At 33.8% G+C, this 17,547-nt stretch overlaps 1 protein-coding gene across 1 annotated transcript; it reads right to left on the bottom strand.

Moving 5' to 3' along the window:
- Positions 1-10,492: 10,492 nt before the first annotated feature.
- On the bottom strand, positions 10,493-16,116 carry LOC127706734 (arylsulfatase I-like). The gene is made up of 4 exons (XM_052211391.1): positions 16,079-16,116; positions 14,037-14,100; positions 11,265-11,362; positions 10,493-10,633 (listed from the first exon to the last, which is right to left on the bottom strand). The coding sequence occupies exons 3-4, from the start codon at positions 11,358-11,360 to the stop codon at positions 10,493-10,495; spliced, it is 237 nt and encodes a 78-aa protein (XP_052067351.1). The 5' UTR covers positions 11,361-11,362; positions 14,037-14,100; positions 16,079-16,116.
- Between the last annotated feature and the right edge of the window lie 1,431 nt (positions 16,117-17,547).

Raw genomic sequence — 17,547 nt, 5'->3', positions numbered from 1 at the left:
AAAAAAAAGTGAAGCATAACCCACACAAGGAGTCAGAACTACATGTAGGCTTGAGGGAGATAATTCCTAATATTTTAAATGATTTTGAAATGTTATAACAGCACACATGAATAAAACAATATTCCTACATTCTGCATCAGTTTCGCATTTCGACAATTAAAATCTATTCAGTGATGCTCGAGACCAAAATAGTTTGAAAGTCCAAAACCTAATACTAACGTTGATGGACCAAAAAAATTCAAAAAAGAATTAGAGCCGTGTTTGAGGGCGATGCATTCCTTAATTTGAAATGATTTAAAAATTTTATAATATAAATTTACATTTCGTATTTTCATGCCTGTACCCAAGTACTGGGCTGGAGATACTCTCGGAGACATTCCACAAGCAAAGGTATTAACCCAGTGGTAGAAATAACATTAACGTCCACTTTCATCAAAATCTCTTTCTTTTTTTTTTTGGCCTATTAAGAGTGTGAAGTCACAGTACTCAAATTGCACCCATTTTGCAAAATAAGGGGCGAAAATTTTCTAAGAGACTAAACACAATTTGTGTATTTTTTATAATTTGGTATTATGCACGTCTTTCAACATAGCTAAAAAGATTTGAATATACACAAAACTGTCACATTATATATCAACAGATGGAATATCCAGTGAAAAAAAGTAAAATCTACGAAAACGTCTCGTGCGTAGTCCACAAAAAGTCAACTTTTAAAAATGAGTAATTAAAATATGGCACAGGCATATATTTCTTACAAAATAAATAGTATGCATGTACTATAGTCAAAAATTATATTTACAATCTGTCAGTATAACTAAATCATTTTAACATGGTGGTAACAATTTATATAAAATTTTAAAACATTCAATAGCCGTGTCACGCACATGTCTAATTTTCAGTAATACGAACTAACATAGTCTTTATATATAAATCATAAAGCCCTTTCCTGATTTTTTTCTAATTTAGTGGTAAATTTTGTTGCAAAAATGTCATGCCAAAGGACAAAAATTTAAATTAGATAAAATAAATGTGTGAAAAATGGTCAATTTATTTAATTTAGTAAGATAGCAACCCATGCGCTTTAAAACATTCAGTTTTGTTGAGATGCTTTACGACAAATATTTTTATATTTTTGTTCGATTTTCTGATGTCCTTATCTGGTTCAGGTTTAAACGTCATCAAATTAATAATGATATATGAAAAGAATAACAAAGCTTTTTTTATTGAACAGTTCAACAGACCGCACCGGGTACTAGCAACGAGATCATTCGAATTTGTAAGAATCCACATCTGATTAACATCACTTGTTTATATGGCTTATTAACCAAAATGTCCTCTTTCGTGAATGAAGTATGGGACTATTTCGAGGCAGCCAGCATCAGTTTACCATCAATCATTTAAAACGATACAAATCCAGGAAAAATCAACAACTGAGCAAATTGCATGGACTCCAAAAGGAGCGATATCGGGTGTATCGACAAGGTAAGCGTCTCCTGCCATGCGTCCAATACCCGCGAGGAGAATCCACACTTTGCAAAATTTATAGATTAGACTACTATTCTGGTATCTAAAGATCTAAGACCGCGAAAAAACATGTGGATTTTGAGTTGAGATACAGACGCTTCGTATCGGTCAACCAATTCGTAATTGTGACTGAAACTTATGTAACATAAGCAACACGGCGGGTGCCACATGTGTAGCAGGATCTGCTTACCCTTCCGGAGCACCTGAGATCACCCCCAGTTTTTGGTGGGGTTCGTGTTGCTTAGTCTTTAGTTTTCTATGTTGTGTCATCTGTACTATTATTTGTCTGTTTGTCTTTTTATTTTTGGCCATGGCGTTGTCAGTTTGTTTTCGATCTATGAGTTTGACTGTCCCTCTGGTATCTTTCGTCCCTCTTTTATGTAATATCGGCTTTAGTCGAGTATTCGCATTACTCTGTTTGTTTTTTGTGTAAGAAGCACAACCCTGATAATCAAATCAATATAGTGTGAACATGCACTAGCATAACGTATTGATTAAGATGTATAAACGCATACAAAGAGGCTTGTTATTGCTGAGGAATGAGAAGTTTTGAAAATTACTAAGTTGAAATTATATCACGTTTGTTACAGATTCTTGATTGAGTTGTACGTCTTTGTTAATATTGAGGAATATATCAATATAGGAAGTAAACCATCTTGTTATAGCTAATATCCTTAATCTTAAAGATGATCGCTCCTATGTTTCAAAATAACAAGCTTTTTAAAAGACTGTAATAAATTGATAGTATATGAAATATAAAACTTAAAAAGCAGAGCAAAAATGAAAGGTCAGTGTCCATGATTTTGAGATATAATTTTACTGGTTCCCTTTCCTTTATCTGTTTGTTCCCGTTATCTCGGATACGTAGATCATGGCAGGCATGCAATTACAGGAGGGTTACTGAATCAGTGATTTCAACAATCACTCCACCCTCTTGTTTTCTGCAACGTCTAAGATTAACAGCAGCTTCTATTGATCCACAAGCCGAAATAAATCTAGATCGATGTTGATTTCCAACATGCTCAAATGCGACATGCCTCCCAATTGAATCTACTATATCATTATTATAGGATTTTGAACAGATATATCATGTTATGGAGGGGTATTTGCGAAAAATACCAGTCAAGGGACGGTGAAATTTCCCAAGCCGCTAGGCGAGGGAAATTTGGTCCCAAGACTGGTATTTTTCGCATATACCCCTCCATAACATGATATATCTGTTTAATTACACCGAATAGATTTTGATTGCAACTGTCTGTACATGTGAAGGGAAATCGTAGTACCGCGGGAATTATACATGTACTTATACGCGTTAGTGCTGTCTTTTTGTAACGTCATGGTATCTATATGTGTAAACGTCATTGTTATACCATCATTAAATCGTTCATTTGTATAGACATTTTTCCCCCCTCTTTATATGTATATTTCTGACAGTTTTCGGTTTAACTTAATCAATAGTGCTTAACCATGTTGTCGAGATAAAGTGAGAAAGGTTCCGAATAATTTTGGCGGGAACTGGCTCGCGAGGGTAAAAAGGGAATATCCAAAATGGCAAATACCACGGCAGAGAAGGGAATTTGAGGCAAATTCACCGGCAGTGGTGAAAAACAGGTAAATTTGTTTGAAATGAGGAAAAAATATTAAGAATATGCGAAAAATACAATGGCTTACAACCAATCAAAATCCGGCATTCTTATATAAGGTGTAATTAATTAAAAAATACCATTGCAAGGATTCTCGTGTGGGCTTAAGAGTCGATACAATTTCATTTTTATTGTTAGAACTGAAAAAAAATTATCTAACCTTATACATAGTTTTGAAACTATTAATGTAACAATATCAATTTCGGTTTCATAAAAACTTTATTTAACTTTGTAGTATTTTCAATACATATGCAATATCATTTTGCATGGTTTACACAAAGACTCTATCAATAACGTGTTTGACGTTGTTAGAATGTTAATATGACTCTCAAAGCAAAAAAATTTTAAATTCATCCTACCAAAAATGACACCCAAAAAATCAAAATGTCAATTTCAGTTTGTACTTTCAAGAGCAACACGGATGCCACATGTGGAGCAGGATCTGCTTACCCTTCCGGAGCACCTGAGATCACCCCAGTTTTGTGGGATCGTGTTGCTCGCAGCTCGGTCTTTAGTTTTCTATGTTGTGTTTTGTGTACTGTTGTTTGTCTTTGGTCTGGTTTTTGCCATGGCGTTGTCAGTTTATTTTCGACTTATGAGTCTGAATGCCCTTTCGCCTCTCTTTTTTCTCCTCCTTATAACTATATCACACAGTTTATAAGAAAAATATGAAAGGATTTTATTCAAACTTCAAACGTACAAAAATACCTCAAAAAATATGATTTGTAATTAAATAAAAAATATTTAGGAGTATTTATTTTATAACTGTCTTGAGGAATTAAAGTTTTTTTTTTTTTTGCTTTCTCTATATTTTTTTTTTTGTGTATGTGCAAAATATTGTCCATTTATAACGTATCATAAAGTGGTATTTTCATTTTCTGTCATCGGGTTGATACCATTGCTGATGAACAGTCTTCAAAGGTATCATAAACTCAGTTGTCATTGCTTCTGTACTGGCATGATTTATGACAAACCTTTTTAACTCTCCGCTGAAAATATTTGTAAATTAAGGTTCCGTCTCCCTCAGGCAAGTTGAACTTAGATGGATTTGGCTATTCTGTTTAGGTTCCCTTTTGTCAGATAGATTCTAACGTATCCATGTACTTATACTTCCTTGGTTTTTAGCTGAATAGTTTGTGTTTGATTGATTTCTGAGGTGTTATTTTCGTTTTCTAGTATTGGGTTGATACCGCTGATGGTGAACTGCTACTACCCGATGGTATCATCCGTTTAATGTTCAATGTTTGGGTACAGACTAGATTTATAACATACCTATCTAAATTCTCCGCTGATAAGTTTAGAAAATATTAAGAATTTAAGGTCTCATCTGTATCAGGCAAAATTGAAATTAGTTTGCTATGCTGTGTAGGTGTTTGTTTTATCATAGAGCTTCTTACGTATTTGAGTACTTATACATCCTTGGTTTTAACTTTTATGGATTGATAAATTCATTTTTTGATAAATTCATTTTCATTCACTGTGTAGATACCACTGCTGGTTGACTGCTAGTCCCCAGTGGTAGCATCCGCTCAGCCGTACAGCTCGAGAAATTTGCTTTTTACCCTACGTCTTTTATTCACTGGACTTGACGATATATTTCTCTTTCGGCATACATGAAGTAACTCTAGGTTTATACCTTCTATGGGATAGGGCTATTGCAGAAATAAAACACAGCAGAATAAGTAACACATTTTTAATTGACCTTAAGGCTTTAAAGAGATCTTTTATCTTTGTAAATCATGAATGTGGATATAACACCGAAAAGTTTAAAATCAACACATTTCTTCAAATGGTTGGTCAACAATAACTCGTTTATTGTATTTGGGGAAAGAACATAGCACATGTTAATGTTAAATTTCGTTGATTGATTGATTGTTGTTTGCTTTACGCCGCATTAGCACAGAAAGGCTATATCGCGGCGAGAGCTAATTCGAATATTATAACAATTTAAGGTATATTTTTAAAATCAGACAAAAGGTCTTTAAACTAAAATTCTAGACTAAAGCAAATTGATTATTTACAAATAAAAATCAACACTAAGATAACGTGATAAAAATTATAATCGTTTTAAATATAACAACATTTTTTATATTTTATAATATATTCCAATTTCTTTTAAGAATGAAACAATATTCGTGATCTATTAAACTTAGGTTACATTCTCAACGTAACTCAAAAGGCCGGGAAATGTTGAAAAAATAAAGCCTATTCTTTTCAAAGATTTTCAGTTGATCCAATTGAGTTTCCTAAGATGGAAAAGGGAAACTCATATTGTCGTGTTAGCTACAGTTGTGTAGTTTGGCTATTCTCAATCATGTTATTACTATATATATATTAAAATATTAATTTTCGCGAACCATTTAGGTCAAGGAAATTCCATTTTTTGCCATCAGTAAGGAGAGTTGTACAAATAATGTGAATACACAGAACCCCGATCCAATTCATCTTTTGCTAAAAATATTTATCATTTTCTGTTTTATATCTCCTAACATCATTCCATTTTTCTCTAACTTCGATTAAAATATGCCAAAACCTGCAGTAAAAATAGATGTATGCCCCAAATAAACATTCCCCGATTGGTTGAACTACTATGGCGTCGATGTAAAGCAACGCAAGCCTCGATGTAAACCACACGCTTCCCAAGAGTAAGGAGAGTTGTACAAATAATGTGAATTCACAGACCCCCGATCCAATTTATCTTTTGCTAAAAGTGTTAATCATTTTCTGTTTTGTATCTACCAACAACATTCCATTTTTCTATAATCCCGATTTAAACATGTCGAAACCTGCAGTAAAAATAGATGTATGCCCCAAGTAGACTTCCCCGATTGGTTGAAAAGCTGTGGCCTCGATCTAAAGCAACGCAAGCACACGCAAAAATTTCCGTTGATATGTTGAACTTCGACCCCGGGATTCAGCCGAGGTAACCTTTAGCCGATTCACATAGAGATTTTCTTCCGCTCAAATGTAATTCTAAGTGAAGTATACTGGTAAAGTAAAATTATATTCTTTTACAGAAATATTTACACATTTCATCATTAATGTATTGTCATGCTTCTGCATATTTACGCTGAGCTTTAGTTAAATATAATTCTATACAAATTTTGTTACGTCAAGCATTAAGAGTAAGAATATATTTCGCGCCAAAACAAGAAAATAATCTGTGTCACAAAATAAGTTTATCAGCATCCTTCTGAAATTTTCCAACAGAAAATAGCGTTAATTATAGAGAAATTTTGGTGAGTATTACTTATTAATGTAAAGGTTCTCCAGAGGTGGTTCTCTACACCTTCTTGGCGGTCAATTTAATCCCATTTATCAATTATCCCCGATGCCGATGGCGATGACACACAGTCGATTTGTGTCATGAGCGAAAATCTTATCTATTTGATGAAATAACTTCTTCATTAACTGTACATGCAATATTTTTGTAGTTTTTGATAACCGTGCACATTCCCATTGCATGTCCGCAAGATAAATGGGTTATGCATTTGTGAATTGTGTAAGTACAGTAAATAAGAATAATGCATTAATGGCGGGGGATAAAAATTTGTGACGGTCAGTGCGTGATCACGTGACATTATTATTTGTAAACAAACGGGCTCCCCATGTAACACGTATCGGAACTATCCATACAAGGTGCAATCAATCTTATATTTCACTATTTGATGATATTTCTGTGTCTGTTTGTAGGTTTATCAGATCAGATGTCATAGTGTAGTTTCATAGACAAAAAAGTACCATGATTGTTCCTGTTCAGTAGTTGTGATTTTTTTTTTATAGAATTAGAAGGCAAGTCTACATTAGTCATTATTTAAATTAAGTCTGAAAAAAATGACTCAACTCTCTGTGTAATTTTTCCCCAATTTTTGAAACATGCATAATTTAAAGAGCATTTGCTTCCCTTGATCCCATAATGTTGGTCATGTGACATTCTTATCAAGTGTAAGTTAAAATGAGGGTGGTAATGGGGGTACCTTCATGACGAATAACGGTAAAAAATCTTGCCAAATGATGTTAACGGTAATTTTTGGTGCATGACGATAAAATGAAGACTTTCTTCAAGATGATAAAAAAATCGACAGATTTTGATGAATCACGTTAATTTTTCCCCAAAAAAAACGGTAACAATAATTATTTGAGACCTCTGACGAATCACGATAAGGATATGTTGTTGAATCACGGTAAAATGTTAACATATTTGACGCTAACGGTAGCCTAATTGACCGTTTGACGGTAAAGGGCATTCATACCCTCTAAAATGCCAGTATTGATGGGTCAATGTGAAAACTGTCCAAATATGAGAAGATAACGGGTGGCAGGTTGATCAAAATTACTTAAATGAAGAGAAAAATGAATAAATTGAGGCTTGATTTATATGGATCCAGTCGCCTCCAGAAGCAATGAAGCAGCACATCCACTTTGGACGGGCAAATATCATCTATCTGATATGGGACCAGCTGAAGTCCCACTGCCCTAGCTGGTGTCGCAAAACAGTCGTTGGAGGTTAGCGTAATCTCGGACTACAAAACTCAATTCCAATGACAAAAATGCCCTAATCTTAAATTGAAAGCATTGGAAAAGTAAACCGTAAATTATAATTTTGACAATGACCACAATTTGTTTTAGTTCAATGTACATGTAATAATATGGGGGATAATACATGAACTTAATACTGCTTCAAGGTTATACAGGTTTGTCAATGTAAAAATAAAATAATTTGTTTGCTAACTTAGGGAGCTACTATTTGATTTTTAGGGGGGGGGGGGGGGGGGGTCTAGGATGAAATTTGAAAAAGGGCAGGATGAGACAATATGAAAAAAAAGGCAGGATGACAATTTATGTAAAAACAAGTCGGGATAAACTAATAGAAAAAAAGGCAGGACAGATTACATCTCGAACTAAAAAAAAATGCAGGACAGAATTTTTCATCCTAGCCTCCCCCCCCCCCTTTTCCCCCCATAAAAATGGAAAGGAAGCTCCCTTATAGTGTTTCCTTCAGAGGATGTTGGCCTGGAAAGGTAACCTGCAGTTTTCATACGCCTGTTCATGAGAAATATTATGGTATGCCTTTGTCCGTCTGTCTGCCCTGATCTGTCTGTTTCTAGCATGTTGTTCACTAACTCAGTAATATTTTCTGGTGAATTGATTATATCTACTGACGTGAGCTCCCTTTTAGATTTTTAGGAATTTTATAAGATACCTTTTCAAAATGTGAGGTTTTATTCATTAAAAAAGGAGGATTTTCATGTTAACGCCCATTAACTCTAAAAATGCTTTGTTCACTAACTCTTCAACACTTTCACCAATTTGCATGAAACTGTTGTGAATAGATTTCGCTTTTGAAGGTCGGTCAAAGCGAAGTGGCGACCGGGAAAGCGACTTTGTCGCCCCAGTAGCATGGTAACGTAAGCACAATGCTTATTACTTTAAAACACAGTCCTGTAATATTTTTTATTCTACTATTACAAAATAATCCTCTATTTATCCTAGGTGTTGCACTCAGTATTGTTGATTATATTTATATGTATATGTAGTTAAGTGAATGCAACCGCCTTTTTGAAGGTAAGTAACAGTTAACAAACTTTATCACTTATCAGTAGTTTAGAATGGTTTAAAAAAGGATCTAATAGATGTTACATGCATTATGCCTTCCTCTCAAAAAGTTTGCATGTGTTTTAAAGTGGTTATTTAGCAATGTAATTTTTTCCCTCAGTATTAACATTAATTTGGAAGTAAGTTAAAGGATTTCAGTAAACCAAAATTATTTCACGCCTAATTTATATAAACAAATCCCACGTCGATATATAACATGTACAACAATCAAACATCAACCCACGCCAAACTGGATGTAATTGAAAGACATCTAGAGGTCAATATACAGTCTCAAACAAAAGACAAAATAAGGAAAAATATAGCGAATTTTTGAGAAGAATTATTATTGCATGTATATTTGCAATATTTAAAATGCATAGTTTAAAATCTTTTAAGTTTTAGGTTCCACCTACCATTTTAGAAAACTGGGATTTCATTGCAGCTAGTCTATTAGATAACATTTTATAGTTTTGAATGTTTCTTCATCAGTTAACTAAAATTAGGTGGAGGTATGTTCTTATTTCTGACAGAGGGGTACTCAACCTATATTAATTTGTGCATGAAGCGATCGATAGTTGCTAAATACTGAAGGATTTTACCACAAATTTGTGAAAGTTTTAACCGGTGTATATACTTAAAATATGTTAATAAAGTTCATGTCTTTTTCCGGACTTCTGAAATGTTGTTTGTGCTGTATTTAGACCCCTCTACCAAGAAATTTGTTTTGCATGCACACGTATAAAAATTGCGGTTTTTATCTATATATATATATATATATACATAACAAATCAAGAACACAGAAAATTTGAGTTAACGCATGCGGAAGAATATCTCAAGAACGTTTTGCGGGAAAATATGAATGCCTACTCAAATCCAATCTATTAGAAAAATCGAATTATTACAGAAGAGTGTCCACCATGCACTTGCACTGCATGCCTATTATTTGAATAGTAGAATAGAACGATATACAAATGGATGAAAATTATATATATGTAACTGTTATAACAACAAACCAGAGTATACTGATTTGTACCACTACAATATAATAGATATTACGGTGAGGTTGAATTCCCTGTCGTTTATTCATCATCCACGCACTAACTTGTCTCTGAAAAAAATATATCTATGTACCTTAACCTCACTTTCAGGTATAGAAATGTGATTTTTTTTTTATGAGACAAGTGCTTGTGAGCATCCACAAGAACTTGCGGTCATCCGATGTTCAGTACTTCAGTACTTTGATTATATATTTTTGGGGGTAAATACTCAAAATTGCGGTTTGTGGCTCTCTTCTAGTGTTTAAACTAACGTGATCTGGGGCTATCTTCTGGTGTTTATACTAAGGTGATCTGGGGCTCTCTTCTGGTGTTCATACTAAGGTGATCTGTTTAGAAATGAGCCATAATATTGTAAAATCTATATAGTTTACTTATTTGATTGTGATAATGTGAATTTAAGTAAAGATTGAAAGACTTTTTGAAAATGGCCCTGGTGTGAACAAAATTGGCCTTCTTTAAAAAGAGATTTATTTTTAATTTTCCTATTGTGAACTTCTCATATTTAGTACAAACATATGAAATATATGTGTCTCCCAGGTACTAATATGTAGTGTTCTGTGTAGTGGAGTGTGGATTGTTGTTTATCTGTTTTCTGCATTCCTTCGGTTATAGTCATGACAATGTGTATCCCTTGATACTAGTATCCTTCCCCTTTGTTTAATACGACTTTACTTACCCTTCATGAACGTATTTTTTCTTGAACAATCTCTTACTGTACACAAAACCAACCCCACGAGTACCACCTTCCCACAATGTCGTTTTAGACCCACGGAGAGGCAAATTACTGCCTGCAATATTTGCTGCTCCTCCATTCTGAAAATAGAAATAAAGTATTTAAAAAATTTATAATAACCTAATAGTAATACAGCTCACTCGTTTTTAATCTTTAAATCTAAAATATCTAGAAACGGCAATTAAATGTGATACCTTACTAGAAACGGCAATTAAATGTGATACCTTACTAGAAACGGCAATTAAATGTGATAACTTATTAGAAACGGTAATTAAATGTGATACCTTACTAGAAACGGCATTTAAATGTGATACCTTACTAGAAACGGCATTTAAATGTGATACCTTACTAGAAACGGCAATTAAATGTGATACCTTACTAGAAACGGCAATTAAATGTGATACCTTACTAGAAACGGTAATTAAATGTGATACCTTACTAGAAAATGTGTACATAATGACTTTTGTACTCCTACCACAAATACTGATCTTTTTTTTTTTAATACATTATACAATCCTTACAATTTATAAAATATAAAAACTGTTGTCCTTAACAGGTGGAAAAGAAAGAATAAGGTTATCATTTCATGACACAAATACACTACACACACAAATACACTACACACACACAAGAAAAAAAAGCAAATGAACAACACTTGTATTGCTGTTGTGTTAGATCAAAGTCATAATGAGGCTTCAACCAGTAACTTACATCAGTAGTAAATACAATAATTGAATTTCGCAGCATTTTGTATTTCTTCAAAGCAGTGATAATTGTACCAACAGATTGGTCCATTGCCGTTACCATTCCTGTAAAAGTATTTAAAAAAATCATGTTTGGCTGTGTATAGGAATAATAATGATACAAAACGAAATTATGATGACATTGTGTCATTTAAACTCATTTAAGCAGTAGTCGAGTATTCCATCATATGCAATTGCAAATGTTTGGAATATATTTTTAATGGTTCAGGGAATCAGAAATGCAGTTTGTGTAAGGTGTTTAAGCCTTTATGGAACGCCACATCTGCCTTATGTGGAACTCTGATATTACGTTATGTTGTTCTATTATACTTGATGATAGTTTGTCTTTACATAATATGGTTTTGACATTACGTATTGATGTTTTGATATAAGTCAATATGGAATAGTCATTGCATAATGATATTTCGATATTACATGATATGGTTTCGTATTGACTTGCTATAGTTTTGTCATTACTTGATATGGTTTTGTCATTACTCGATGTGGTTTCACCATTACTTAATGTGGTTATGTCATTAGTCAATGTGGTTTTCACATAACTTGATGTGTATGTGACTTAACGTAATGTAGTTGTTTCATTACATCATGTGGTCTTGTTATTTCGTAATGATGATTTGTCAATTCTTTATATGGCTTTAACATAACGTAATGATGTTTCAAAACTTTACGATTTTACACTACATGATGTGTTTGTTTCAGTATTTGATGTGGTCATGTCATTCTTTGATGTGGTTATCCCATTACTACTATGAGGTAAAACCACGTGACCATCTTGGAAAAAAATATGTTCTATTTTTAGACCGATTTCCATATGTCGTTTGTCTGTTTGTGTAATGCGCTTTGGATGAGTACCGCTATCCATTAAAATGTTCAAATTAAAGTTCAAGTTGTTGTTCAGAGTTATTTGGTATGAAAAAGTGGAACGACAGACAAAATTAAGAAAAAAAGTACTAAAACATTTACAGTAATTCGGACATAAGGGGGATATCCCAAAACCACTTGCCGGTTTTTCCTTAGTTCTCAAATGGAAGCAGTATTTGGAAGCAGTATTATACTAAGTTCGTAAATGGTTCCATGGAACACTGCTTTATCTTGGTCTTGAAGAAAAACTCCTATACAAGTTTTTTAACGATTCATGTAGATTTACAAATTTATCATGTCAAAATAGTTTAATTCGGTAATATTCAATGCAAAAAAAAACCCTATATAGAAATAAAAAAAATGTGGTATGATTGCCAATGAGACAACTCTCAACCACATACCAAAATGACGTAGAAGTTAACATATATTTGTGAATGTATGGTTTTTGGGAATGTCCAAAATTCATACCACATAGTAAGCTTAAAAAGGTCTCGAAATGAAAAATATAAAAACAATTCAAACTAGAAACCTAACAATCTAAATGATGAAGACGCCGACGATACTACCGACAACGGCATGTAGGTTTGTTGTATCTCACTGTCGCTTCGTGCATTATTGTCGCAGGTACGACACAACTCAACCGTATTTTCAACAAATCAGACACTTTAAATCAACTCGCACTAAAGTTAAAGGGAAATGGGGAGGGGGACTAAGCAACAAAGCATCAATTCTATATAATAAGAATTCTCCAGGTTTTTTTAGCGTGTATGTTCATTTGAACATATGAATATTAAACTTTTTTTTTATTAATTGCAGTTTCTGATATACCACGCACTAATTGAAAAAAAAAACTTTTTGAAATATCTGTTTCACATATGACGACGAATAGGTCCCAGTTGTCGTAACCACAATCCCATCATCTTTTCCTCGAATGTAAACTACCAAATAAAATCAAATCACTGAGTTTGTACTTTTACTAATAACACGACGGGTGCCACAAGTTAAGCAGAATCTGCTTACCCTTCCAAAGCACCCGAGATCACGCTGATGGATTTATGTTACCCAGTCATACTGATCTATTGGGTTGAGCCAATCAAAACTGTCTTTACATTTTCTTCTTATGCTGTGCTATGATACACTAGGTTAGGATAGGGATTAACGCTTACATACATGTTAAACTCCGCCGCGTGCACTTTCTTTAAATGCCTGCCCCAAGTCAGGAGCCTGTAGTTCAATGGTTGTCGTTGTTTCATGTGTGTCATATTTGTTTTTCGTAGATTGTTTAGCTATAAACTAGATCGTTAGTTTTCTCGAATTGTTTCACATTTTCACGTGGTGGTATTTACCGCTATATGTTCGTCGATCTTTATTTGTAACTTGTCTATATATACGCTTACATTTACCGTTATAGGTTGGTCGATCTGTATTTGTAATTTGTCTACATATACGCTCATATTTACCGCAATAGGTTCGTCGATCTTTATTTGCAACATGTCTATATATACGCTCATATTTACCGCTATAGGTTCGTCGATCTTTATTTATAATATGTCTAAATATACGTTCATATTTACCGTTATAGGTTCGTCGATCTTTATTGTTACATGTCTATATATACGCTCATATTTACTATTATAGGTTTGTCGATCTTTCTTTGTAACATGTCTGTGTATACGCTCATATTTACCGTTATAGGTTCGTCGATCTTTTTTTGTAACATGTCTATGTATACGCTCCTATTTACCGTTATAGGTTCGTCGATCTTTATTTGTATTATGTCTATATATACGCTCATATTTACCGTTATAGGTTCGTCGATCTTTATTTGTATTATGTCTATATATACGCTCATATTTACCATTATAGGTTCGTCGATCTTTATTTGTAACATGTCTGTATATACGCTCATATTTCTTTGGAACCTGAAATAGCAAAGGGAAACATGTTTTACTTTTAAAGAACGATTTTGAAAATGGATCTCTATGATGTTTTCTTCAATAAATACAAGTGTAGACTATTTTTTCATTAACCAGTTTAGAACTGGGTGTGTACTGCTTGGTATGATAGATATAAATACACGTACTTCTAGAGGGGGCGTACTGCTTGGTATGATAGATATAAATACACGTACTTCTAGAGGGGTGCGTACTGCTTGGTATGATAGATATAAATACACCTACTTGTAGAGGGGTATGTTCTGCTTGGTATGATAGATAGAAATACAAGAACATGTAGAGGGGTGTGTATTGCTTAGTATGATAGATATAAATACACGTACTTGGAGAGGGGGTGTCATAGGCAGAATTTAGTAGTACTTTTGCTAATTATTCTTCATAATATGTAAATGAGAATTGTACCACGTGATAATAGTTTCACCTTTGAACTGGACTGGCTTGATATCATTAAAATCTTTAAAACACGGATATTATAAGTTGCCCGTCACAGAGTCCTTGTTTATAATCACTCTGATATTTCCGTAAAGTTGTCAGGCGGTCAAAATCAAAACAATGAACGCGAATTTTATAGTGAATTTTTCGAGTTTTCGTGAGTTTATTCTTCTTCAAATAGGGGCATTTTAACTTTACGTGGGAACCTTGAGTTCAACGACTACACATACAAGGTTTGGACTTGCTTATTCTTTGGACATTCAAGTTTCAAGCTTCTTCCCGCAACCTGTTTTTGTAATGACCTTGTTAGCCAATTTTCAACACGAAGTTTGCAAATTTGACGTTTCAGCCATTTTAGCCTGTATTTTATACTGCAATGTTAAAAGCCTCTCGCTTCGATTTTTAGAATAGCTCAGGAACCTTGATTTTTGCAACGACAGTCATTATGTTTCGTTTAAATGGTGTATATTGTGTATATTTATTTTCTGTCCCCGCAACCTGTCTATCACTTAAATTAAAGTTAAAACAGACATTTTTTCAAAATTCCATATCATTTCAATATAATTTCCGTGACCCGTGTCCGATTTCTTTAGTATAATATTCAAATAAGCAAAGTGGCGTTGATTTCTGGATATGTACTGCTTGGTATGATAGATATAGATACACGTATTTGTAGAGGGGTGTGTACTGCTTGGTATGACAGATATACATACACGTACTTCAAGAGGGGTGTGTACTGCTTGGTATGATTGATAGAAATACACGTACTTGTAGAGGGGTGTACTGCTTGGTATGATTGATATAAATACACATATAATTGTAAAGGGGTGTGTTCTGCTTGGTATGATAGATATAGCTTTACGTACTTGTAGAGGGGTGTGTGCTGCTTGGTATGATTGATATACAAACACGTACTTGTAGAGGGGGGTGTACTGCTTTTTATGATAGATACAAATACAACGTACTTGTAGAGGGGTGTGTACTGCTTGATATGGTAGATATAAATACACGTAATTGAAGAGGGGTGTGTACTGCTTGATATGAAAGATATAAATACACATACTTGTAGAGGGGTGTGTACTGCTTGGTATGGTAGATATAAACACACGTACTTAGAGAGAAGTGTGTACTGCTTGGTATGATACTTGTAGAGGGGTGTGTAAATACCAAGCAGTACACATCCCTCTCCAAGTACGTGTATTTATATCAATCATACCAAGCAGTACATCCCTCTACAAGTACGTGTATTTATATCAATCAATCACAGCAGTACAAACCCCTCTACAAGTACGTGTATTTATATCTATCATACCAAGCAGTACACCCCACTCTCTAAGTACGTGTATTTATATCTATCATACCAAGCAGTACACACCACTCTAGAAGTACGTGTATTTATATCTATCATACTAAGCAGTACACACCCCTCTACATGTTCTTGTATTTATATCTATCATACCAAGCAGTTCATACCCCTCTACAAATAGAGTATGATAGATATAGATACACGTACTTGGAGAGGGGTGTGTACTGCTTGGTATGGTAGATATAAATACACGTACTTAAGTCGGGCGGGTTTTTTCTTTTTTTTTCGTTAATTGTTTCACTTTTTTTTTTTTTGCTGTTGGGGCCTTTTACGGCATCCTTCAAATTCATTTAATATATACAAAATATATAAAAGATTGGTATCTATAGCTGTTGTTTTTTTATCTAGAAAGGGATACTTATCAGATTATGCTTTGTTGCTAACGTCACAGTACCCAAATTGCACCCATTTTGCAAAAAAAAACATCGGAACTCTTAAAATTTTTTTTTAAGAAAACAGATAATTTGTATTTTTATAATTTGACATTATGCACGTCTTCCAACATAGCTAAATATATTTCACAAAACTGTCAAATTTTATATTTAAAAGATAAAGTATCCCGAGAAATAATCGACGTCCTCAAAAAGTTAACTTTAAAAAAAACCAAATGGCATATGTCAAGAAGCATATATTTCCTTCAAAATGATTAGTAATTGTTCTAAAAAATGTGAAGAAACACGAGTGCACACGCTAAAATTTCTCGCCTGCTTTACTTATAAATGAATTTATGTTAAAAATCTATAATATAAAACTTTTACTACAATTATCACATATGAAAATGAGATCACGGTCAGATGAACCATACCAAACAGCCATGTACATGTACACTAACAATCATTCCAAACACCAAGTACAGTTGACCTATTGCTTATTATATCGGATAAACTGACAAAACCATGAAAACCAATCACTGACCAATAAACCATGAAAATGAGGTCAAAGTCATATAAACCCTACTAGACAGACATGTACACCTTACAATCATTCATACACCAAATATAATTGACCAATTGCTTATAGTCTCTGCGAAATAGACTAAACAACAAAAACCAATCATTGTCCAATGAACCATACAAATGAGGTCAAAGTCAGATGAAACCTGCCAGCCGTCATATACACCTTACAATCATTCCATACACCAATTATAATGGCCCTATTGCTTATAGTATCTGAAATACAGACTTGACCATGTAACTTAAACCTTGATCACTGATCCATGAAATGAGTTTGTGGTCAGGTGAATCCTACCTGACGGACATGTACCCAATACCAAATATAGTGATCCTGTTACTCATAATAAATGAGTATTCCACTAAACAAAAGCATATATTTTTAAGCGGTCACTGAAGCGTTAAAATGAGGTCAAGTACAATGGACATATGATAGACGTAAACTTCGTAACATAATGTATCTGCATACAAGGTTTGAAGCATCCAGGTCTTCTACTTTCTGAAATATAAAGAAATATACAAATAGTTTAGGCCGTCGCCGCCGCCGCCGGATTGTAATCTCTATGTCTTGCATACTGCGACTTTCGTTGCATAAGAGACAAAAACTGCCAAAATATGTGCAATTTGGGTACCCTTTCGTTTCATGTATATGTCTATACATGCCAG

Source organism: Mytilus californianus, unplaced genomic scaffold, assembly GCF_021869535.1.
Source record: "Mytilus californianus isolate M0D057914Y unplaced genomic scaffold, xbMytCali1.0.p SCAF_6, whole genome shotgun sequence".
Lineage (NCBI taxonomy): Eukaryota > Metazoa > Mollusca > Bivalvia > Mytilida > Mytilidae > Mytilus > Mytilus californianus.
The sequence above is the reverse complement of the archived record's forward strand: the minus strand, read 5'-3'. Positions and strand labels throughout refer to the sequence as shown.

Bases quoted from the DNA above. Each gene is read 5' to 3' on its own strand.
- LOC127706734 (XM_052211391.1), bottom strand. From the start codon at position 11,360: ATGGTAACGGCAATGGACCAATCTGTTGGTACAATTATCACTGCTTTG. The intron at 10,634-11,264 runs GTAAGTTACTGG...TTCTATTTTCAG, and splicing joins TTATTGTATTTACTACTGAT to AATGGAGGAGCAGCAAATAT.